General features: G+C 39.2%; 5 protein-coding genes, 1 long non-coding RNA gene and 2 pseudogenes across 7 annotated transcripts; 7 read left to right on the top strand and 1 right to left on the bottom strand.

Annotated features, from left to right (window-relative positions):
- Positions 1 to 19: 19 nt before the first annotated feature.
- LOC111010146 (pentatricopeptide repeat-containing protein At3g22150, chloroplastic) lies at positions 20 to 3,394 on the top strand. The gene is given in 3 exon segments (XM_088119884.1): positions 20 to 2,552; positions 2,554 to 3,164; positions 3,242 to 3,394. Coding segments are annotated over 2 exon segments (2,427 nt in total). The 5' UTR covers positions 20 to 144; the 3' UTR covers positions 2,573 to 3,164; positions 3,242 to 3,394.
- On the top strand, positions 3,242 to 13,149 carry LOC111020170 (anthocyanidin 3-O-glucosyltransferase 2 pseudogene; annotated as a pseudogene). Its single transcript, XR_015788911.1, has 2 exons — positions 3,242 to 3,364; positions 11,590 to 13,149. The product of XR_015788911.1 is annotated as an anthocyanidin 3-O-glucosyltransferase 2 pseudogene (transcript).
- LOC111007224 (UDP-glycosyltransferase 71A16-like) lies at positions 3,596 to 8,624 on the top strand (annotated as a pseudogene).
- Positions 8,823 to 10,561, top strand: LOC111021099 (anthocyanidin 3-O-glucosyltransferase 2). The gene has a single exon (XM_022297985.2). It carries the CDS (start codon positions 8,978 to 8,980, stop codon positions 10,430 to 10,432), a length of 1,455 nt encoding a protein of 484 aa, XP_022153677.1. The 5' UTR covers positions 8,823 to 8,977; the 3' UTR covers positions 10,433 to 10,561.
- An 859-nt stretch (positions 13,150 to 14,008) lies between the features above and the next one.
- Positions 14,009 to 16,277, top strand: LOC111019468 (anthocyanidin 3-O-glucosyltransferase 2). Its single transcript, XM_022295904.2, has 2 exons — positions 14,009 to 15,184; positions 15,502 to 16,277. Exons 1-2 carry the CDS (start codon positions 14,167 to 14,169, stop codon positions 15,936 to 15,938), a joined length of 1,455 nt encoding a protein of 484 aa, XP_022151596.1. The 5' UTR covers positions 14,009 to 14,166; the 3' UTR covers positions 15,939 to 16,277.
- On the bottom strand, positions 15,136 to 22,919 carry LOC148208050 (uncharacterized). The gene is made up of 3 exons (XR_015788910.1): positions 22,677 to 22,919; positions 22,522 to 22,580; positions 15,136 to 15,275 (listed from the first exon to the last, which is right to left on the bottom strand). It is a non-coding gene; the product is annotated as an uncharacterized LOC148208050 (long non-coding RNA).
- On the top strand, positions 17,789 to 19,437 carry LOC111012128 (anthocyanidin 3-O-glucosyltransferase 2). Its single transcript, XM_022286181.2, has one exon. It carries the CDS (start codon positions 17,906 to 17,908, stop codon positions 19,364 to 19,366), a length of 1,461 nt encoding a protein of 486 aa, XP_022141873.1. The 5' UTR covers positions 17,789 to 17,905; the 3' UTR covers positions 19,367 to 19,437.
- On the top strand, positions 19,582 to 21,725 carry LOC111012136 (anthocyanidin 3-O-glucosyltransferase 2-like). Its single transcript, XM_022286191.2, has one exon. The coding sequence runs from the start codon at positions 20,043 to 20,045 to the stop codon at positions 21,492 to 21,494; it is 1,452 nt and encodes a 483-aa protein (XP_022141883.1). The 5' UTR covers positions 19,582 to 20,042; the 3' UTR covers positions 21,495 to 21,725.
- Positions 22,920 to 23,320: the final 401 nt, after the last annotated feature.

The raw sequence follows: 23,320 nt of genomic DNA, 5'->3' as shown, positions 1-23,320 counted from the left end.
AGAAATATAAAAATTGGGGGAAAAAGAAAACTGTTGGATAAACATAAACGGTAGAGTTCAATTAGGCAGTTTGCAGAGCGGTCTATCCACTCACTGTCCAGTGTGAGTGAAAGGCCATCGCCATAGAAGCTCAGAAGCTCATCAATGGCTTCCTCTGCGACCCCTCTCCCACTACCGTCTCATCTTCCCCTTCATGCCCACACGACGAAGCCCCAAATCCCCACCATTCGCTTCCGCCTCAGCAAACTATGCCAAGAAGGGCAGCCCCATCTCGCCCGCCAACTCTTCGACGCTCTTCCTCGCCCAACCACCGTCCTCTGGAACACCATCATCATCGGATTGGTCTGCAACAACTTCCCCGATGAAGCCCTCTTCTTCTACGGCAAAATGAAATCGTCCTCTCCACACGTCAGGTGCGATTCCTATACTTACTCTTCAGTTCTCAAGGCCTGCGCCGATACCCGAAATTTAGAGGTTGGCAAGGCCGTTCATGGCCACTTTCTTCGCTGCCTTGTGAATCCTAGTCGAATTGTGTACAATTCGCTTTTGAATATGTACTCTATGTGTTTGAGCACCACCCCAGATGGCAGGGGGTCTGGTTATTCAGGGCGGGATTTGGTACGCAAGGTGTTTGATTCTATGCGTAAGAGAACTGTCATTGCTTGGAATACTCTTATTGCTTGGTATGTTAGAACGGAGAGATATGATGAAGCAGTGAGACAATTTAGGATGATGATGAAAATTGGGATAAAACCGAGTCCTGTTAGTTTCGTCAATGTGTTTCCTGCCTTTTCTAGTTTGGGGTACTTTAAGAAGGCGAATGTTGTATATGGAATGCTTGTTAAGTTAGGTAGTGAATATGTTAACGACTTGTATGTTGTGAGCTCTGCAATTTTCATGTATGCTGAGCTTGGTTCGCTTGAATTTGCTAAGAAGGTGTTTGACAATTGTTTGGGGAGAAACACGGAGGTTTGGAATACAATGATCAGTGCTTTTGTTCAAAATAGTTGTCCCCTTGAAGGAATTAAACTATTCCTTCAAGCTGTCGAATCTGAAGATGCTGCTCTTGATGAAGTAACTCTGCTTTCAGCTTTAGCTGCAGCTTCACACTTGCAGATGTTTGAATTAGCTGAACAGTTGCATGCATTTGTCATCAAGAACGTAGCCGTGTTGCAAGTTTGTGTACTGAATGCCCTCGTTGCCTTGTATTCTAGGTGCAATTCGATTGATATATCGTTTAAAATTTTTGATAACATGCCTGAGAAGGATGTTGTTTCATGGAATACAATGATCTCTGCCTTTGTACAAAATGGACTGGATGATGAAGCATTAATGCTTTTTTATGAGATGCAGAAGCAGGGCATGATGGTTGATTCTGTGACTGTTACTGCTCTGCTTTCAGCAGCTTCGGATCTTAGAAATCCCGATATTGGAAGGCAAACTCATGCCTATCTACTTAGGAATGGGATTCAATTTGAGGGAATGAATAGCTATCTTATAGACATGTATGCCAAATCTGGTTTTATTGAGGCTGCTCAAAATATATTTGATAAAAGCTATAATCACGAAAGAGACCAGGCCACTTGGAATGCTATGATGTCCGGCTACACACAAAATGGACTAGTCGATCAGGCTTTCCTCGTCCTTAGACAGATGCTTGACCAAAAGGTAATGCCTAATGTTGTGACCTTAGCTTCAATTCTTCCTGCTTGTAATCCATCAGGGTACATAGATTGGGGCAAACAACTCCATGGATTCTCTATCCGTAACGACTTAGACCAAAATGTTTTTGTTGCAACTGCTCTTGTTGACATGTACTCCAAATCTGGGTCAATCACCCATGCTGAGTATGTTTTTAGTAAAGCCAATGAGAAAAGTGTAGTGACTTATTCCACCATGATATTGGGGTATGGTCAACATGGGATGGGTGAGAGTGCTCTCTCGATGTTTCACAGAATGCAAAAATCTGGCATTAGGCCTGATGCAGTTACCTTTGTAGCAGTTTTATCTGCCTGTAGTTATTCTGGTTTGGTCGACGAAGGTCTTCAAATCTTCAAGTCAATGAGAACTGAATATAACATTCAGCCGTCCACTGAACACTTATGTTGTGTAGCTGATATGTTGGGGAGGGTCGGGAGAGTGGACGAAACCTATGAGTTTGTCACAGGTTTAGGGGAACAAGGTAATTCGATGGAAATTTGGGGGTCACTTCTGGCTGCATGCAGGATTCATAAACAATTCGAATTGGGAAAGGTTGTTGCTGAGAAGTTGCTAGAAATGGAGAAAAGAAATGGAAAAACGGGTTACCATGTTTTGCTTTCAAATATATACGCAGAGGAAAGAAACTGGGAAAATGTCGACATCGTTAGAAAACAGATGAGGGAAAAAGGTTTGAAGAAGGAAACTGGAAGCAGTTGGATTGAGATTGCTGGTTATATGAACCATTTTGTATCCAAGGATAGGAAGCATCCACAATCCGACCGAATATATGGCATGTTGGAGGAATTACTGATGGAGATGAAACATGCTGGTTATAGACCAGACTCCACTTCCTTTGGAACCTGATGAATGATGCACTTGCCATACTCATGAGAAGAAGAAGAAGCAGCAACCAAGCTCTCGATGCTTTAGCCTCACAAACACGGCTATGATGAAAAAGGTTTGTGAGAGGCAAGCACTACTTGGCTTCAAATTTTCATTGTTGTATTGCCATTGCTAGTTCCATTATGTGCAATCCAAAGCTTAATTTGCAATATGCTGCTATATTCGATTGGATTCGTTGTAACAGGATAACGCTTTTGAAGCAGCTGCCACTAGTCGGTTAAAGTGAACTGTAGTGCTCGATGTCGGATGGCCCTCTTCCATAAAGTTATCATGTCTTTCAGCCTCTACTTTGCTGGCTAAGATCTGTCCTGATTTCTAGTATGCCGTTTTGAAGCTATATCATCATTTTATTAATCAAAACATCTCAATGTCTATTGAAAAGCTATGCAGAGATGTGTGGTTTGGATGAATGTTGCATTTAACCATGATCCTCTGCCCCTCGATCCCTGATGGCTAGCGGACACAAACAAGGACTAGCTTTCCCTTGCTGGCGTCGAGAGGGTCCAAGGAAAGCTCCAGCAATAGCTCATGGGAAGTTGCACTGGATGTGATTATGATTCGTAAGTTAAAATTCCATAACAAGGGACTTTTGAGGACCAAGCTCCTTGGTTTTTCACTGTGTTCTTTTCATTGACAGGACCAAGACGTTGAGGAACATGTTTGGTACAGATGTCGTTTGATGTTTCGTTCTTCCTGCAAGTTAATATTACTGTCCTTTCAGTGAAATTGGTCTCCTCAGGTGCTTCAACTGTTTGCATGAGTAAGATCTTCATTATCATTTTTGAGTTTACGTGTACAACTGTGAAATTATTTTAAAATATAGAAATGAATTTTATCTGATCTAACCCAAAACAAAGATAAAAAGAGTCAGTTTTTGCACAAATCTCTATTATTGATAATCTTATGAAGTTATTTCATAGTTTGTCACGATTTTTCAAACTTCTGAATAAATATATATAAAACTTCAAGATTCCACCTCGTTGAATCTCCAAAGAGGAAATGGAACAAATAAGTACCTTAAAGGCGTCTACTCTTGTTTCATTGTATTCAGAAGAAAAGATGTGCATTATTGATAATTCCCATGTGTCTTCTTAACCATATCATATCCATATCGTAAGATTCATTCGAGCCATTCATTTTTACCGATCTTTCTTCTTATCGACGACAAAGGCATGAGTCACCTTTCTTTGCAACTAAATGTAGTATGATCGAGCTCCATCATTTTTTTACTCTATTACATTTAGTTATCAAGGAAATACATAGGAAATTAATTCCTAGGTCGGTGTCATCATGAGATTTGAACCCATTTTCTCTAAATTATTTTGATTTACCTTGATCCAAGCTAACCCATGATGGTAAAAACAACCTCCATCATCATCATTGGTTTTCTTGTGCTTTGGGAGAAATATGTGAATTGTGACCTCTATCTATTATGTACTTTATGGCAATGACTAATTATTTGTTTATGCAAAATTAAAAAAATTTGTTTTGGTTGAAACTTTTTACCCTAATTAAATATACATTTAAGTTTCTACCCAACCTACCTTGTCCATTCTACCCACAGCGCATGACGTCACCTTTTCTTCTTCTTCTTCTTCTTCTTCCTCAAAGCAAATAAAACTACATCCCCTGTTTCTTCACATTTCACACTTCCACATCTCCCAATCCTCTGCTGTTTGAAATGAACAAGTTTGAGCTGGTTTTCATACCCGGCCCGGGGCGGGGCGACCTCCCATCCACCATTGAAATGGCTAATATTCTCGTCACTCGAGATCATCGTCTCTCCATCACACTGCTCATCCAAAAACTGCCCTTTGACACCAAATTACTCCAACATATCCAATCACTCCCTGTGGCTTTTGCCAATAAATCTATCCGCTTCATCGTCCTCCCTGAAACGCCCTTTCCCAAGGAAACTACAAACAATTTTTTGTTGAACACACTCCGCATCATCAAAAGCTACAAACCCCACGTTAGAGAGGCCGTGAGCAAACTCACCGGCCCTCAAAATCTTGTTGGATTTGTGCTAGACATGTACCATGGTTGATGTGGCTGAAGAATTTGAGGTTCCCAGTTATGTGTTCTACACATCCAGTGCTCCCTCTCTAGCCATTACTTTTGATCTTCAAGAGCTTTATGATCAGAATAACAGCAGCAAGGCAGTGGAAGTGGAACGGTTACAGAACTCGGATGATGCCAAGTTTTGTCAATCCGATTCCCAGGAAGGTGATACCCCGTTCTTTTTTGGATTATGAAACTGCCATTTGGTTTCATGATAATGCTGGACGGTATAGATCGGAAATCAAAGGAATTCTTATCAATACATTTGTGGAGATGGAATCGCATGTAATGAAGTCAATGTGGAGTGGCTCCTCATGAATCAATTTTGCATTTGATTGTGCGGATATATTAAAGTGGCTAGACAATCAGCCTCTGTCATCAGTGGTGGTGTTGTGTTTTGTGAGCATGGGAAGCTTTGGTAGGAGTCAGGTGGAGGAGATTGCACGTGGGTTAGAGCGAAATGGGGCTTTGTTAGTTAACTCAAAGCTACAAATACAAAGTTTGAATGTTAGTTTTGAATTCGTTTGGTCAAAGACCTAGTTTTTAGGAAGTTGTTGATATTCCTCTTTTGGTTGTAGTCAAGTCTAAGTTGTTATTCTTATGGATTAGTTGAGTTGCTAATTATGTGGAGATAGTTACGTTTATTTTTAGCATCATAGTATGTATTTATATGGAGCACTAATGAATGAAATTATTACTTCCCCCACTTTCTTATTTCTCTCTCAATAAGTACATCAACAGTGGTATCAGAGCCTTAAATTCTTAAGGGATCTGTGAGTAAGGACTAGTGAGATTTTTTCGAGAGAAACTAAGTGATACACCTGTGAGAGTTTTGTCCAATGAAGTTAGGATCAAACAATCTTTCTTCACTGGCTCCACCTGTGTTTGATGGTGAAAACTATCAAGCATGGGCAATCAAAATACAAGCCTACATGGAGGGTTGTGATTATTGGGAAGCAATTGAGCAAGATTATGAAATTGCTCCACTTCCTGATAATCCAACAATGCATCAGATCAAGACTCACAAGGAGAGGGTCACCAGGAAGGCAAAGGCTCGAGCTTGCCTATATGCAGCTGTGTCTCCCGCCATATTCAACAGAATTATGGCATTGAAGTCAGCAAAGGAGATCTGGGAGTTCCTCAAAAGTGAGTATGAAGGTGATGAGAGGATTAAAGGCATGAAGGTGTTGAACTTGGTAAGGGAATTCGAAAGAATGCAGATGAAGGATTCTGAGTCCATCAAAGAGTACTCAGACAAGTTGATCGGGATTGCTAACAAGGCAAGAGCATTAGGAACTGATCTATCTGACAATAGATTGGTTCAGAAGATTTTGGTTTCAGTACCTGAGAGATATGGAACAACCATTGCTTCCTTAGAAAATTCTAAAGACCTCACTAAGCTTAAAGTGATAGAAGTAGTGAGTGCTTTACAAGCACAGGAGCAGAGGAGGTTGATGCGACAAGAAGGAAGCATTGAAGGGGCACTGAAAGCTAGAATGCAGCAGGGAGAATATGAAAGAGAGAAGAAGTGGAAGAAGGGAAGTGGCAGCAATAGCTCAGAGTCTGTTGTAAAGGATGCTATTAGTGCATGCAAGCACTGTGGAAAGCATAATCATCCACACTTTAGATGCTGGAGAAGGCCAGATGTGAAGTGTAGAAGGTGTCATTTATTGGGGCACATTGAGAGGTTCTGTAAAGAAGCAAAAACTCAACAGCAAGGAGGAGCGCATGCTGCAGTACAACAAGAGGAAGATCAACTCTTTGTGGCTACTTGTTTCTCATCAGTCACTCAATGTGACAGTTGGTTGGTTGATAGTGGGTGTACCAATCACATGACAAGTGACAAAGAGTTGTTTAAGGACCTTGACAGGTCATTTAAGTCAAGGGTGAAGATAAGGAATGGTGAGTATCTTGAAGTAAAGAGGAAGGGCACAGTGTCAATAGAAAGCTGTGTTGGAACCAAGTTGATTACTGAAGTATTGTTTGTCCCTGGGATTGCTCAAAACTTGTTAAGTGTTGGTCAACTAGTAGAGAAGGGATTTAAAGTGTTGTTTGAATAGGAGAAGTGTCTCATTTCTGATTCTAATGGGAATGAGTGGTTCAAAATAAAGATGCGACACAAGAGCTTCTCATTAGATCCACTAGAGAAGGAGCAGATAGCTTTCAAGTGTCAAGTGAATGACACTGAGTTAAGGCACAAAAGATTGAGGCATTTTCATCAAAAAGGGTTGCAGTATCGGCAGGAAAATGAGATGACAATAGGAGTACCAATTCTGGAGGAGCTTAAAACAAACTGCGGAGTTTGTTTGCAGAAGTCAATCTGGAAAGAAGCTGAGAAACTGCAGCTCAGCCACACTGAATTATGTAGACCTCAACCAACTCTCTCACTGAATAGTAGCCGATAGATTGAAAATCAAAATGGTTGTAATGTCCAGGTGGTGAGGATTGATAATGGGACAGAATATACGTCGCAAAGATTCAATTCTTTCTGTGACGAAGATGGGATAAAGCATCAACTCACCGCTCCATATTCTCCACAGCAAAATGGAGTTAGTGAGAGGAAGAATAGGAGTATTATGGAGATGACAAGATGCTTGTTGCATGAGAAGAATTTGCCAAAGGAGTTTTGGGCTGAAACAGCAAACACAATCGTCTCTCTATTGAGTAGACAACCTACAAGGGTCTTGGAGAAGAAGACACCCTATGAAGTTTGGTTTGATACTAAACCAAAGCTGGCCAATTTGAAGATGTTTGTAGCATTTGAGTCAGAAGGAGAATGTTAGTTAACTCAAAGCTACAAATACAAAGTTTGAATGTTAGTTTTGAATTCGTTTGGTCAAAGACCTAGTTTTTAGGAAGTTGTTGATATTCCTCTTTTGGTTGTAGTCAAGTCTAAGTTGCTATTCTTATGGGTTAGTTGAGTAGCTAATTATGTGGAGATAGTTATGTTTATTTTTAGCATCATAGTATGTATTTATATGGAGCACTAATGAATGAAATTATCACTTCCCCCACTTTCTTATTTCTCTCTCAATAAGTACATCAACAGGCTTGCTTCGTGTGGTCGCTTTGGCAGCCCCCATCAGAGAGTAAGTTTGAAGTGCCGAGCGAGTATGCGGATGTCCTACTAGAAGGTCTTAAACGAATGGCGAGTATTAGGAAGGTCATTGGATGGGTGCCACAGGTGGAGCCGTGGAGATATTAGCCCACCCAGCCATGGGAAGATTTCTATCGCATTGTGGTTGGAACTTGACGCTGGAGAGCGTGTGGCGAGGCGTGCCAATGTTGACCTTTGAAATGGTGTTGAAAGTTGATGGAAGAGGGTGGTGAGATAAGGAAGAAAGTGAACGAGAAAAGTGAAGAAAGTAAGAGAAGTGTAATGGAAGGTGGATCTTCCTTTGTCTCGCTGGGCCATTTTATAGATGACGTTTTGGAAAACTCAAATTTGCAAGTAGTAGGAGACTCATGTACTTAAAACAAGGAAAGAAAAGAAAAGAAAGTTGTTACGTAGGGGAGGACCCAGACTCATTTAGTTGTCAAGAGTGGTATAGTAACGATCCAATCTTTTTCGGGACTTAACCTGCTTAGGGATGTTTAAAAACTTTATTCGAAATCCGTAGAAATTTTCATAAAATATAATGATAAAATAAATAACTTTTAACAAATAACTGAATAATGAAAATAAATGTGGCAGCAAAATTCATGGCACAACCAGCAAGAAACGTTCTCGTCACTTACCCCGTAAAAATACTCAATTTGTAGCCTTGCTAACAGAGTCCGACATGCATACACATGGGACCTCACTTTTTATTAGTCAAATTCTTTTCCTTTACATTTTTTGCCAACTCTATTTTTGGTGTATAAGTGAGTTTCCTGAAAGACTCTATCCTAACTGATAATAGTCGGTACCTAATCAACAGAGCCTAGTCTCACCTGACAAAAATCTTCTGTCTCAATCTCAGTATAATTTAAAATGAGGATAATTGTCACAAACTTTCGAAAAACCTTTCTCGACTCAATCTACAACAATTCTTGGCTCGACCTAAAACAATTTCCTAGAAACAAACAAACATCCCTATTTCCTAGAAATAAACAAACAAAAACTCTTACGTTTGACTAAATCTACATTCCTATTTTCTCATTTTCCTCTTTCTTTTCTTTTGATAATTGAAAAGATAATGTCCATTGACTTCTCTTAGGCTTATCCCTTCAAAGCCATTCATTTTTTGGCCTGCCTCTTCATTTCTGTGCTTCATCTTCATAGTGTAGCCTCTCTTCTTCTTCTTCTTCTTTGCTTTTTCTGTGCACCAAAATGAAGAAGTTCGAGCTGGTCTTCATACCCATGCCGGGGATGGGCCACCTGGTATCCACTGTTGAGATGGCCAACATTCTCCTCACTCGTAATCCTCGTCTCGCCATCACACTACTCGCCATTAAAAGCCCCTTCGATTCCAAAGCTTCTCACTACATCCAATCACTCTCTGCTTCCGTTTCCACCAATTCTCTACGTTTTATTGTCCTTCCTGAACCACCCCCTCGACAAGAACAGAGTGAAGATTTTGTGCTGAAGGAAGCACTTGTAAGCTACAAGCTGCAGGTCAGAGAAGCTGTCGCCAAGCTCACTGAATCTTCTCAGACCCAGCTTGTTGGATTCGTCTTGGACATGTTCTGTATGGCCATGATTGATGTGGCTAAGGAATTTGAGGTTCCTTGTTATGCTTTTTACACTTCTGGGGCGGGCTATCTTGATTTCAGCTTGCATCTTCAAGAGCTTTACAGTCAGAACAACAGCAATGAGGTGGTGCAACAGTTGCAGAATTCTGATGTTGAGTTGGGTTTGTTGAGCTTTGTGAATCCAGTTCCTAGTAAACTCATTCCTGGTATCTTTTCATTTGAGAAGGCTGCCGTTTGGCTTCATGAACAGGCCAAGAGACTTAGATCAGAGATCAAAGGCGTTCTTGTCAATACATTTGTGGAGATGGAACCACATGTGCTCAACTCCATGTCGAGTCGCTCCGCGTCGCAACCGATCCCGCTGTTGTATCCTGTTGGACCTATTCTACAGTTGAAAAAAGTTGATTCTGATGGATCAAGTGCGGATGTATTGAAGTGGCTCGATGATCAACCTCGGTCCTCGGTCGTCTTCCTCTGCTTTGGGAGCAGGGGAAGTTTTGGGAAGGATCAGGTGGAGGAGATTGCACTCGCGCTGGAGCGGAGCGGGCTTCGCTTTGTGTGGTCCCTTCGACGACCCCCACCGGAGGGTACGATCGAGGCGCCAAGCGACTACGCTACCTTTGAAGATGTGCTGCCGAAGGGGTTTCTCGACCGAACGTCAGAGGTTGGGAGGGTCATCGGTTGGGCACCGCAGGTGGAGATATTGGCCCACCCGGCCACAGGAGGATTCGTGTCGCATTGTGGTTGGAACTCGACGCTGGAGAGTATGTGGTACGGCGTGCCAATGGCGACATGGCCAATGTATGCAGAGCAAATGTTCAATGCCTTTGAACTGGTGGTGGAATTGGGATTGGCAGTGGAGATCACAATTGATTATCATAATGATTTTTGCAAAGAGAAGGCCAGAATTGTGAGCGCAGAGGAGATTGAGAGTGGAATAAAGAGATTGATGGATGAAGATAATGAGATTAGGAAGAAAGTAAAAGCAAAAAGTGAAGAATGTAGGAAAGCCATATTGGAAGGTGGATCCTCCTTCGTCTCGTTGGGACATTTTATAGATGATGTTTTGGCCAACTCTCCAAGAGGAGAGTAAATGAGGGAAGAAATTAGATTACAATACAAATAGAAAAGGAGAATTTGGAGATTTGGGTTACTTTATCTCAATGATGATATGTAGCGTATCGATCTTTAGATTTTTAACTATTATGCTTCAATCTTTAAACATTTTGTTTTCTATATATAAGCTACTATCAGGTTTACTCAAACACCTTGAATTTAGACATTGTTTACTTACCAAGAATCAGAATGAAAATGAATCGAAAAAAGAAATTCATTTATATATATATGTATATGTATATAAACACTATTATTAGGTTTACTCAAATACCTTAAATTTAGGCATTATTTACTTACCAAGAATCAGAATGAAAATTAGTAGTATACACCTTATTTCTAACTAATTACAAATACACAATTGTGCTTATCTTTCCTTAATTAAAATAATAATAAACTTTAAAATTTTTATTACAATATTATTTATACTAAATATTTTTTTACTACAACAACTTATTTAATATTAACAAATAATGAATAATCTAAATAAAATTTCATCAACTAAAATATTTTTTATTACAACAATCATCATTTAATATAAAATATCATTAAGTTTTATTTATTCTAATATTTAATAATAATGAATTATATTTAAAAAAATTATTGATATTAATTAATAAGAACAAAGTAAAATTAAAAAAAATTAAAATTATTTTATAATAAAATCACATCAAATAATAAAAGTTGTATAAATTTTTATTAAAAAAATAATTAGTAGTATAAATGAAAAATAAATAATAAAAATATAAAACAACTAATTAAAAAAATTATGGGTCTAATCAAAAGGATAAAAATAATAAAGTAATTACAATAAATATATGAGATTCACGGCATAAGGAATAAAAATGAGATTGAGGGGAGTAGGAGAATTATAAAGTTATTCTTTCTTACACTTTGGTAAAAAGTACGAAAGAGAATGAAATCATTGATTTCCATTTGCTTCTCATTCAGTAAATATGGCCTGAAAAATAAAATTGTATTTTTTTTCTTTTTGGAAGAAAAGATAATTTCCACATTTCAAATGATGTGTCTTATATATGGTCCAAATTAAGTCCCATATTCATATCTTACGGTCTCCATTTGCCCTCTTACCACCACCACAAGCTCTCTATAATGCAACTTTCTCTCTACCGACAGAGCAAAGCAAATAAAACTCCATCCATCGGACCTTCTTTCTACAAGAAATGAACAAGTTTGAGCTTGTTTTCGTGCCCGCATCGGCGCTCGGTCACCTCGACCCCATGGTTAAGATGGCCAACAGTCTCCTCGCTCGAGACCACCGTCTCTCCATCACCATACTCATCTACAAGCTACCTTGGGATACCGAAATGGCACACTATATCCAGTCATTTTCTGCTTCGTTTGCTGGTAAATCTATACGCTTCATCGTCCTCCCCGAACCCCCCATGGCCTCCTCCAAGACACTAAAAGAAGCTTTTTGTTAAACATACTCCACTTCATCGAAAGCTACAAGTCCATTGTCAGAGAAGCTGTGGCCAAACTCGGCAACTCTAGCACAGCTCAACTGGTTGGATTCGTGGTAGACATGTTCTGCTCTATCATGATGGACGTGGCTGAAGAATTTGGGGTTCCTTGTTATGCGTTTTGCACATCCAGTGCTGCCTCTCTTGCTATGAGTTTTGATGTTCAAGAGCTTTACAATCGGGATAGCAATAGCGACAAGGCGGCAGAACAATTGGTGGAACGGTTGCACAAGTACTCGAATGTTGAGTTGGTTGTGCCCAGCTTTGTCAATCCAATTCCTAGTAAGGTTGTTCCTCGTTCTTTTTCGGATTATGAAATTGCAGTTTGGTTTTTTAAGAATTTTGAAAGGCTTAGATCAAACATTAAAGGGATTCTGGTCAATATGTTTGTTGAGATGGAACCACATGTGATGAACTGGTCGTCAAGAACTGACGTTGGGCCCATTTTGCAGTTGAAAAACATTGGTACTCTCGATCGTGTAGATGGCGTATTGAAGTAGCTAGACAACCAGCATGTATCATCTGTGGTGTTGTTGTGCTTTGGGAGCATGGGAAGCTTTGATAAGATTCAAGTGGGGGAGATTGCACATGCTTTGGAGCGGGGTGGAGTTCGCTTCGTGTGGTCCCTTCGACGGCCCCCATCGAAGGGTAAGTTTGAATTGCAGAGCAACTACGACGACATCGAAGATGTCCTACCAGAGGGATTTATAGACCGAACGGCAAGTATTGGGAAGGTCATTGGTTGGGCACCGCAAGTGGAGATATTAGCCCACCCAGCCATGGGGGGATTTCTATCGCATTGTGGTTGGAACTCGACATTGGAGAGTCTGTGGCACGGCGTGCCAATAGCGACGTGGCCAATATCAGCCGAGCAACAACTCAACGCCTTTGAAATGGTGGTGGAATTGGGGTTGGCAGTAGAGATCGCAATGGATTATCAAATAGAGGACCAGAGAATAGTAAGTGCGAAGGAAATAGAGAATGGGATTAGAAAATTGATGGAAGGCAGCAAGGAGCTAACGAAGAAAGTGAAAGCAAAAAGTGAAGAAAGTAGGAAAAGTGTAATGGAAGGTGGATCTTCCTTCATCTCGTTGGGCCATTTTATAGACAACGTTTTAGCTAATTCCACGAGAGGAGAGTAAATTATGTAGCTTCGTGTACTTAAAATGAGAGAAACTCATTTCGCTATTAACAAAGTTTTGTTATTCTATTAGTTAACATTTTCATTTCTTTGTTTTTCGTTTTTTGAAAAATGTAAATGTTTGACCTCTATTATTATTTTTTATTTTTTGTTTTTTAAAAATATTTTCAAAAATTGTATAGAAATTTTGGAAGCAACAAAATGAAGTTTCTGATTTTTTTTATTCTCGTTTCTAGTTTTTCCCAGAACATAAATACAAATATTTTTTTGCCATTCTTATTATTTTTAAAGTGCATAAAAATATTAAAACATAAATGTTACAACAAATTTTGGATACTTAATTTAAAAATTAATTCTCATATACAAAATTTACTTTTCCTTTAATATGTTTCAGAGAACAAGAAATAAGAAATTATCATCAAACATCTTTCTATATATAAGAAAAACGGTAATATTTTTATTCTTTTAGAAATAGATAATATTTATCTCCTTATCAGAGAGAAATCTAGATATTATCACCATTAAATATTTGACATGAATTCTTTTATAATAATTAATGAATTATGAATTTTTTAATAACAAAAAATGAGGTATCATCTCCAAGGTTTTAAATGTCAATGTCGATAGTAATATCAAGGTCTCAATTTCATGAAATATCGATAAAATGTCAATATCGATGAATATTTTTATTTAAAAAAATTAAATTAACAAATAAACATTTTTCCTAGTTAAAAATAATTAAAATTAATATGGTGTATATAGTAGTGATACTTTGTTGATATTTTTCATATTTTGTCTATTTTCTTGTACTATGATATAAATGTCGATTTATCATTCGTATCGACGTCTAACCCATAGAAACATGAATATGTCAAGGGAAATGTCGATACGTTAAATATTTAGAACCATTATGAACTCACGGGAGTCTCATCTTATCTTCTTTGTAGGTCCATTCAAGCCACTAATCCTTGGGTTTCATTTTGTACCAATGGCCACAAGTTGGAGTTATTAATCTTCTGCATCTTCATCAGCTTCATCATCTTCTTCTTCACCTCTCTGATCCCTTATTCTCTGCAACTCCGGCAGAAAATGGACAAATTCGAGCTAATTTTCATACCGGCGCCGGGGATGGGCCACATCGCCTCCACCGTCGAAATGGCCAACACTCTCGTCACACGAGACCGCCGTTTCTCGGCCACAATCCTCGCCATGAAGCTCCCCTACGACCAAAAAGTCGCCGAATCCATTCACTCACTTTCCACTTCTTTCGCCGACAAACCCATCCAATTCCTCGTCCTCCCCGAACCGCCCCTCCCACAACATTCTAAAAACGACTTCATTCTACTCGTCGAAAGCTACAAGCCTTTCGTCGCCGACGCCGTCGCAAAACTCGCCGACGCCTCGCCCCGCCTCGCCGGACTCGTCGTAGACATGTTCTGCACCACCATGATTGATGTGGCTAAAGAATTTGGGATCCCTTGTTATGTGTTCTTCACATGCAGCGCTGGGTTTCTTGCTTTCAGTTTTTATCTTCAGGAGCTGTACAGTAGTAGTGGGAATGGCAGCAATGAGGCTGTGGAAAAGTTGTTGAATTCTGATGCTGAGTTGGGTTTGCCTTGTTTTGTCAACCCGGTTGTTCCTAGTAGAGTCATTCCCAGTATCTTTTTCGATGAAAATAAGGCTGTTTGGTTTCATAATCATGTTCGAAGATTTAGATCCGAAGTCAAAGGGATTTTGGTTAATACATTTGTGGAGATGGAATCGCGTGTGATGGAGTCCATGTTGAGTGGCTCATTCTCCCAAGTCCCGCCGTTGTATTGCGTTGGACCCATTTTGCACTTCAAAGAAGACACTGATGGTGTTGGATCGGATGTGTTGAAGTGGCTCGATGATCAGCCTCTGTCGTCTGTGGTGTTTGTGTGCTTTGGGACCATGGTGAGCTTTGATGAGAATCAGATGGAGGCCATCGCGCATGGGCTTGAGCAAAGCGGGGTTCGCTTCGTGTGGTCCATTCGACAGCCCCCGCCCAAGGGTAAGTTTGAAGCACCGTGCAACTATGCCGACGTCAAAGATGTGTTGTCAGAGGGGTTTCTCGACCGAACGGCAGGTATATTGCTGAGATATATTGACAACTCTGTCTGAAATGTTGCGATTTTTCATTTGGTATCGAAGCTAAAAAAGAACGTTCAAACGAGCATCTGGTATAAAAATATTATATGACTAAGATTAGTGAGCTGAAGAGAACTACAATCTTAAGAATAACATGTTAAGGATCCCACAGAGGGGTGGTGGAGGAAGCAATCAATAACCAATGTCTCACTTTCTATCAAAACTCTAATACAACTAATTGATTAGGAGAGAAGTAGTCCAGGTATCTTATAAACTTTATTGGTCCTCTATTGATGTGTGTGAGATCCTTGACAGGTATTGGGAGGATTATCGGTTGGACGACACAAGTGGAGATATTGGGTCATCCAGCCATTGGAGGATTCGTATCACATTGTGGTTGGAACTCGGTGCTAGAGAGTTTGTGGCACGGTGTGCCAATGGCGACATGGCCAATGCACGCCGAGCAACAATTGAACGCCTTTGAGATGGTGGTGGAATTGGGATTGGCAGTGGAGATCACGTTAGATTATCGAATGAGTTTTAGCGAAGAGAAAGCAAGAATAGTGAGTGCAGAGGAGATAGAGAGTGGAATCAGAAAATTGATGGGAGAAGAGAGCGATGAGATGAGGAAGAAAGTGAGAGCAAAAAGTGAAGAAAGTAGGAGATGCATAGCGGAAGGTGGATCCTCCTTCGTTTCGTTGGGTCATTTTATGGATAACGTTTTGGCCAACTTGACGGGAGGAGAAGACTAAAAAATGTAGAGTTTCATGTGCTTAAAACTAGGTAAGTCGTTTCATTAATTTTGTTGTAAAGATCCCTCGTCTAGTTTAGTCTCTACTAAAAGTAGTAGACTTTACATATAGCTAGTGTGTCTAATACATCATCGGGTGAGGGATTCAATTTCATGATCTATTGGTCATAGACATGTATTAATTACCGTTGAACTAAGCTCATGTGACCATTAGTGTGTCCATATTGGTAAAGAGAAAGACTACAAAAAGGAGGATTCGGAGATTTAGCAAAGTTTTTAATTGTTATATGAACATGATTGGAATAAAAGAAATATATACCAGCTGTGAATGTATTTGATTGCTTTATGTGTCAATCATGGGCTGAGCTCACCAGCTGATCGAGAGAGAGTGAGAAAGAAATAGCAATTGGAGGTATCAAAGGCTACTAACTCTCTTTATATAGAAGAGTTTATGTACAAAGAAAAGAGTAATACATCAGTAACGTAAATGATAAAGCAAATTATTTCCAACTAATCACATTTAGTTGTTACAATTAGCCCAGCTAATATAAAAGAATAAAACTGAAAACATCCCACTCAGTGAGCTACCTTAACATTCCCCCTCAAACCCATGGCAGTAGAATGAAAGACATTAAGCTTGGAACAGATTGGAAGAAAGGACTTAGCAGACAAAGGTTCAAAACTTGTTTAGCAGAGGAAGATGAAAAATAGCAAATTGATAGACAAGTGAACAGCTCCCAAGTTATCCCATTTGAATTAACGAACAAGATCAAAAGAAAGTCGAAAAGTTATATCAGAGGGTGGATCTTCCTTCATCTCATTGAGTCGGTCCTAGTTTCATATATTTAAAGTAAAACTAGATATTCCAAGAAGCCATTTTGTTTCATATTGGCTTACAAATTATTGAAATGTAAGTTGGTTCTTCCTAATGCATTATCGTTTCACTAAAAAAAATCCATCTGTTATACATATACAAATAAAGGTCTATATAGTAAAAGATTTTCTAAATGGTTCATACCTTTTGAGTATAATCAATGATCAAACTAACCCCACTGCCTCAATTTCAAAATTAAATATAATATAATTATTGTATAATTTGCAACCTTTTTGAAGAAGAAATCAAAAGAATTAGCTGTATAGTGGGACAAATCAAAAAGCTTAATGGCCTTTGTTGCCTTTTGTTTTGTCTTCTCGTATCTTCAAAAACATATACGATTTATATACTTTTTAAATATACTTTTTGGTTTACTTTTAACTCTTAGTTTCTGTCCTATTAAAATGTCTATTTTAATTTTATATTTAATTTATATATTTTAATCCCTGTAATTTTAAAAAATAATTATTTTTATTTTTATTTACAAAATTTTGATACAAATTTAATATACACAGGAAACCTTTTAATAAAAATTTTAATAATTAAAATAAATGAGATCAAAATAATCACTTTTTTAAAATATAAATAAAATAATACTTCAAAGCTATAAATACTAAAATAAATAAAAGTTAAAAATAAAAGGACGAAAATAAATAGTGCAAATAAAACTAGAAGTAGATATACTAAAATATATTTAAATTTTAAAATATAGATAAAAGTTCCCACCTAGGGTAATAAATAATAATGACAGGAGACATCAATTGCTAAATCCCACATTTTAAAATGAAATCTGCTCGATACTTTAATGTCAATGATATCAAAAAGTTATATATACCAAATATTTCATCGTAGGTAGCAAAGTCTAGCTTTTCATCAATTCCAAAAAGGAGAAAAGAAAAGTTTTTCTTTTGTCCGCTTGGGTAACTGCAAAGTTTGGCAAGTTGGGAGACTAATATTATTTTGTACAGCAAAGGCATGACGTCACTACTACTACTTCTTCTTCTTCTCCTTCTTCCTCCCCAAGCAATAAAAATGGTTATATAACCAAGCTCCATAAGACTGCTACCTCAGCTCCACTCCAAGCAACAGCAAAAATGAAGAAATTTGAGTTGGTTTTCATACCCGGCCCAGGGATGGGCCACCTGGCATCCACGGTGGAGATGGCAAATGTTATTGTCGCCCGAGACCACCGTCTCTCCGTCACAGTCCTCACCATCAACCCCTCCTCCGATCCCAAAATAGCTCAACAAATTCAGTCCTTTTCTGCATCTTTTGCTGCCAAATCCATCCGCTTCATTGCCCTTCCTGAACCGCCCCTTCCAGAAGAGACTAAAAATGGCTTCAGGCTTAAACAAGTCCTCCAAAGTTACAAGCCTCATGTGAGGGAAGCTGTGACCAACCTCACCAACACCCCTGAATCACCCCCACTTGTGGGATTCGTCATAGACATGTTCTGCACTGCCATGATTGATGTGGCTAAGGAATTTGAGGTTCCTTGTTATGTGTTTTACACGTCCAGTGCTAGCTTTCTTGCTCTTAGTTTTCATCTTCAACAACTTTACCATCAAAATGACAGCAGCAACCACGCGGTGGAACACTTGAAGGATTCGAATGATGAATTAGCTGTGCCAGGATTTGTGAATTCGATTCCTGGGAAAGTAATCCCCAGTGTCTTTTTTGAGAGCGAAATTGCTGCTTGGTTTCATGATAATGCTAGAAGATTTAGATCGGAAGTCAAAGGGATTTTGATCAATACATTTGCGGAGATGGAACCACATGTCATGAATGGCTCCTCGCAAATTCCACCTCTGTATTCTGTTGGACCTGTTTTGCACTTGAGAGATACTAGCGCTGATGGATCCAATAAAGTTCATGATGCTGCAGATACACTAAAGTGGCTTGATGATCAGCCCCCATCGTCAGTTGTGTTCCTGTGCTTTGGAAGCATGGGAAGCTTTGACCAGGATCAGGTGGAGGAGATTGCTCGAGCTCTCGAGCAGAGTGGAGTTCGGTTCTTGTGGTCGCTCAGGCGGCCGCCGCCAAAGGGGAAGTTGGAAGCGCCGAGCGATTATGCTGACATCAAAGATGTTCTACCAGAGGGATTTCTGGATAGAACGGCAGATGTTGGAAGGGTGATCGGGTGGGCGCCGCAGGTGGAGATCTTGGCGCACCCAGCTACTGGAGGATTTGTATCGCATTGTGGTTGGAACTCAACGCTGGAGAGTGTGTGGCATGGCGTGCCAATGGCAACATGGCCAATGTATGCTGAGCAGCAATTTAACGCCTATGAACTGGTGGTGGAATTGGGATTGGCGGTGGAGATAACGGTAGATTTTCGAAAAGAATTTCGTGGGGAGAGGTCAAGAATTGTCAGTGCCGAAGAGATAGAGAGTGGGATTAGAAGATTGATGGAAGACAACAATGAGATCAAAGAAAAAGTCAAAGCAAAGAGTGAAGAGAGTAGAAAAAGTGTGCTGGAGGGTGGATCCTCCTTCGTTTCGTTGGGTCATTTCATAGACGACGTTATAGCCAATTCGCTAGGAGGAAGAGATTAAGAGTTTGTTTGGTAATGTTTCTATTTGCTCATTTTTAATAATAATAATAATAAAATAAAATAATTGAATGATCCCAACACCTATAGATTCGAAAATAATAAAACAAGATTTTTATTTATGTTGAAACAAAATGAAACAAGAAACAAGAAACATGTTGTTTCCAAGATTTCGAAACGAGAACATCTCAAAGAAAAATGAGAAACAAGAAATGCAAGCAATTTTCAGATACTTAGATTCTTTAATAAAAATTGGAAACTAGAAACAAAAAATGGAAAGATTACCAAACTCGCCGAACAACTTAGTTCCATGTCCTCAAGACTCGGAAACCACTTCATCATGTTGCCTTTCTTCTAATGTACTATTTCCTTTGAGTTCCAGTAGAACCATACCAAACATGTGTGGCAACTTGAGAAATCAAATGGGAATGAGTTGAGTCACTGATCTTTCTTTATACAAATACCCAAAGAACCAGCCGACAGCAAAGGCATGACTTCACCTCATTTTCTTCTTCTTCATGTCCAAGAGAACAAAACTATATTGTATATGGTGCAGGCCATTCACACAGCTAAGCCATGACGCCACTTCCTCTTATCCTCCAAATCAACAACAAAACAATTGTTATATAATTAACCAGCTCCATGGGACCTTCACGCTTCCCAGCTCCGATCTGTATTAAATGAAGAAATTTGAGCTTGTTTTCATACCAGGGCCTGGGATGGGCCATCTCGCATCCACAGTTGAGATGGCCAACATTCTTGTTAGTCGAGATGATCGACTCTCCGTAACGGTGCTCGCCATCAAGATTCCATACGATGCAAAAACGGCTGAATATATCCACTCACTTTCAATGTCTTTTGATGGTAAATCTATACGCTTTATTGTTCTCCCCGAACTGCCACTTCCAGAAGAAATTAGAAAGCGGCTTTTGCTGAAAGCAATTCTTGAAAACTACAAGCCCCATGTGAAAGAAGCTGTGACCAAGATCTCTCAAGCAGGTGCTGCCTCGCCCCGACTTACCGGATTTGTCATAGACATGTTCTGCACCACCATGATAGATGTGGCTAAAGAATTTGGGGTTCCTTGTTATTTGTTTTACACGTCCAGTGCTAGCTCTCTTGCTATCAGGTTTCATCTCCAAGAGCTTCACCAACAAAATAATAACATAGCGGAACAGTTAAAGAACTCAGATGTTGAGTTAGTTCTGCCAAGTTTTGTCAACCCAATTCCAAGTAAAGTCATCCCTGGTATCTTCTTTGATAAAGATGCTGCCGTTTGGTTTCATGATAATGCAAAGAGATTCAGATCGGAAGTCAAAGGTATTTTGATCAATACATTTGTGGACATGGAATCACATGTGATGAAGTGGATGTCAAGTGGCTCCTCCTCGCAAATCCCGCAGTTGTATTTCGTCGGACCAGTTTTGCACTCAAAAGATACTGGGGCAACTGGATCCAATGGGACTCTTGGCTTACTAAAATGGCTTGATGATCAGCCTCCAGCATCAGTGGTGTTCCTGTGCTTTGGGAGCAAGGGAAGCTTCGACGAGGATCAGGTGAAGGAGATCGCACAAGCGCTGGAGCGAAGTGGGGTTCGCTTCTTGTGGTCCCTTCGGCGGCCTCCACCAAAGGGTAAGTTGGAAGCTCCGAGCGACTATGGCGACAACATCAAAGATGTCTTTCCAGAGGGATTTCTTGAGCGAACAATGGGTATCGGAAAGGTCATTGGGTGGGCACCGCAAGTGGAGATCTTGGCACATCCAGCGACTGGAGGATTCATATCGCATTGTGGTTGGAACTCGACACTGGAAAGCGTGTGGCATGGCGTGCCAATGGCAACATGGCCGATGTACGCAGAGCAACAATTCAACGCCTTTGAAATGGTCGTGGAATTGGGCTTGGCAGTGGAGATCACGTTAGATTATCGAAAGGATTTCCATGCGGAAAGGTCAAGAGTGTTGAGTGCAGAAGAGATAGAAAGTGGGATAGAAAAGTTGATGGACCACAGCGACGAGATTAGGAAGAGGGTCAAAACAAAAAGCGAAGAAAGTCGGAAAAGTGTGATGGAGGGTGGATCTTCCTTCATCTCATTGAGCCAATTCATTGATGATGTTATAGCCAACACATCATAAGGAAAAGACTAAACAGCATAGCTTCATGCGTTCTAGCTGATCCACTTCTACAACAAAAGCCATTTCATCTCATTGTGTCATGGATTATTGAGATTGAAGTGGATTCTTCTAATGTATTCATAGAAAGTCAATGATAGACTTTGTGCAGTCTAATTCAAAGTTTTCCTTGGAAATTAAGCATAACAGCTTACTTAATTTGTGTAAAAGAGATGAATCAGTCTGATTGTGGAACATTTTAACAGGTGCAGAGTTTGCAGTTGTTCAAAAACGAAACAGAGTGAGGTGTCCATGTGGGTGCAATAATGAACAGACTTATTTTAGAATAATAAAATTCAAGGAAAATGACATAATTGCCTAGAGAAGAAATATGTGAAAACTTGCACCAAAAACATTAAATCAAATTACAAGTTGGTGTTGAACAAACCAAATTACAAGTTGGTGATGAACAAACCATACCATACACATACAGCACATCGAATCTAAAAAGTAGCATAAAATTGATCTTGCAGGGCAATTACCAAGTAATGCAGAGGAAAAATAGTAAAGCAAACTAAATATTGAGAGATCCAAATGAAGAGGAAAAGAAAGACAAGTAAAAATGCTATATGCCTTTATAGAATGAGGGCAGATAACAAGCCCATTAGATATATAGTTTTCGTGGTCTTAGTATCTAATTAAACTTCTTTTTGAACAATAAATATGAGGGAATGAGTTATATGCCTTGCCTTTATAGAATGAGCTTATAGCAGAAATAATCATAATATCATGCTTGTGGCTTTGATAGGGAACAATGGACAACTCAGGATCATTGGGATTGGGTTTTAGACAAATCTTCAGAGAAGGAGATTGAGAAGAGTACGATTTTAGCGTGGAAAATTTGGGAGATGAGAACAAAACAATATTCAAAGGAGACAATCCAGACATTACAAGATTCAATGCAGATATCGAGAGGCATTTTTCGGCATTGCCAGATCAATCAGAAACATCCTAAAGAACCATGGAGAATACTGGAAGAGAAAATTCGTACCAGATGCGAAATCACGCAGATCAACCGTCTTCGCGCTGGAGATTGAACTCTGATGCTGCCTGGAATGAAGATAGAGGAGTTAGGATGGATCATTCGAAATGCTAGAGGAGAAATCACCAGAGCTAGAGCAGGGAAAATGTTACGAAGTTGCACACCAGTGGAAAAAAAGGTGATGGAGGAACCACTCACGGACGATTGCAGTTCTTCTGAAGTAGAATCCATTGTTTCAGAAATGGAAACTCACAGAGCTCATACCCGATGAAGAAGAAGGAGAAGGTAGAGCCGCGCCGCTCGTCGGCCACCTCTCCTCCGCCCTCAATCTCGCCGGTCTCCTCCTAAATCCACACTCCCGTTTTCCATTTTTGTAAGGCAGAAATTTCAAATTCGGTTTCTTGTCTGCAAATTCATTGAGTCAAATAAATTTAATTGACATATTTGTTTCGAAAAATTATTATTGGAATCCGAAAATTAACCAATTTTTTAGGTTTGTAGTGTTTTTTTAAAATGTATAATTTATTTTTAAAAATAAATAAGGTGATAAATATATTATTTCATATTATAAATTTATTTTATTTTTGTTAAAATCAAAATAATGTAAAATATAATATATTATAAATTATATAATATTGTGAAATTATAATTATACAAAATTTATAGTATATACGTTAATAAATAAATTAATAATTTTTTAGGTTGGAGTAGATATTTAGTTGGTAGTTATTTTACAAACATATTACTAACAATTTTAAATTGAGATTTAATTTCCAAAAATCTGCCACCAATCACATATTCAAAAACA

The sequence above is a fragment of the Momordica charantia genome, assembly GCF_013281855.1.
Source record: "Momordica charantia cultivar OHB3-1 chromosome 11 unlocalized genomic scaffold, Mcharantia_2.0 BLBB01000011.1, whole genome shotgun sequence".
Lineage (NCBI taxonomy): Eukaryota > Viridiplantae > Streptophyta > Magnoliopsida > Cucurbitales > Cucurbitaceae > Momordica > Momordica charantia.
Note: the sequence above shows the minus strand (reverse complement) of the source record. Positions and strands in the feature narration are given on the sequence as shown.

What these genes read in the sequence shown, in the direction of transcription:
- LOC111021099 (XM_022297985.2), top strand. Translation starts at nt 8,978, where the DNA reads ATGAAGAAGTTCGAGCTGGTCTTCATACCCATGCCGGGGATGGGCCAC.
- LOC111019468 (XM_022295904.2), top strand. Translation starts at nt 14,167, where the DNA reads ATGGACAAATTCGAGCTAATTTTCATACCGGCGCCGGGGATGGGCCAC. An exon ending in GTTTCTCGACCGAACGGCAG is followed by an intron (nt 15,185 to 15,501) that starts GTATATTGCTGA and finishes GATCCTTGACAG; the next exon opens with GTATTGGGAGGATTATCGGT.
- LOC111012128 (XM_022286181.2), top strand. Translation starts at nt 17,906, where the DNA reads ATGAAGAAATTTGAGTTGGTTTTCATACCCGGCCCAGGGATGGGCCAC.
- LOC111012136 (XM_022286191.2), top strand. Translation starts at nt 20,043, where the DNA reads ATGAAGAAATTTGAGCTTGTTTTCATACCAGGGCCTGGGATGGGCCAT.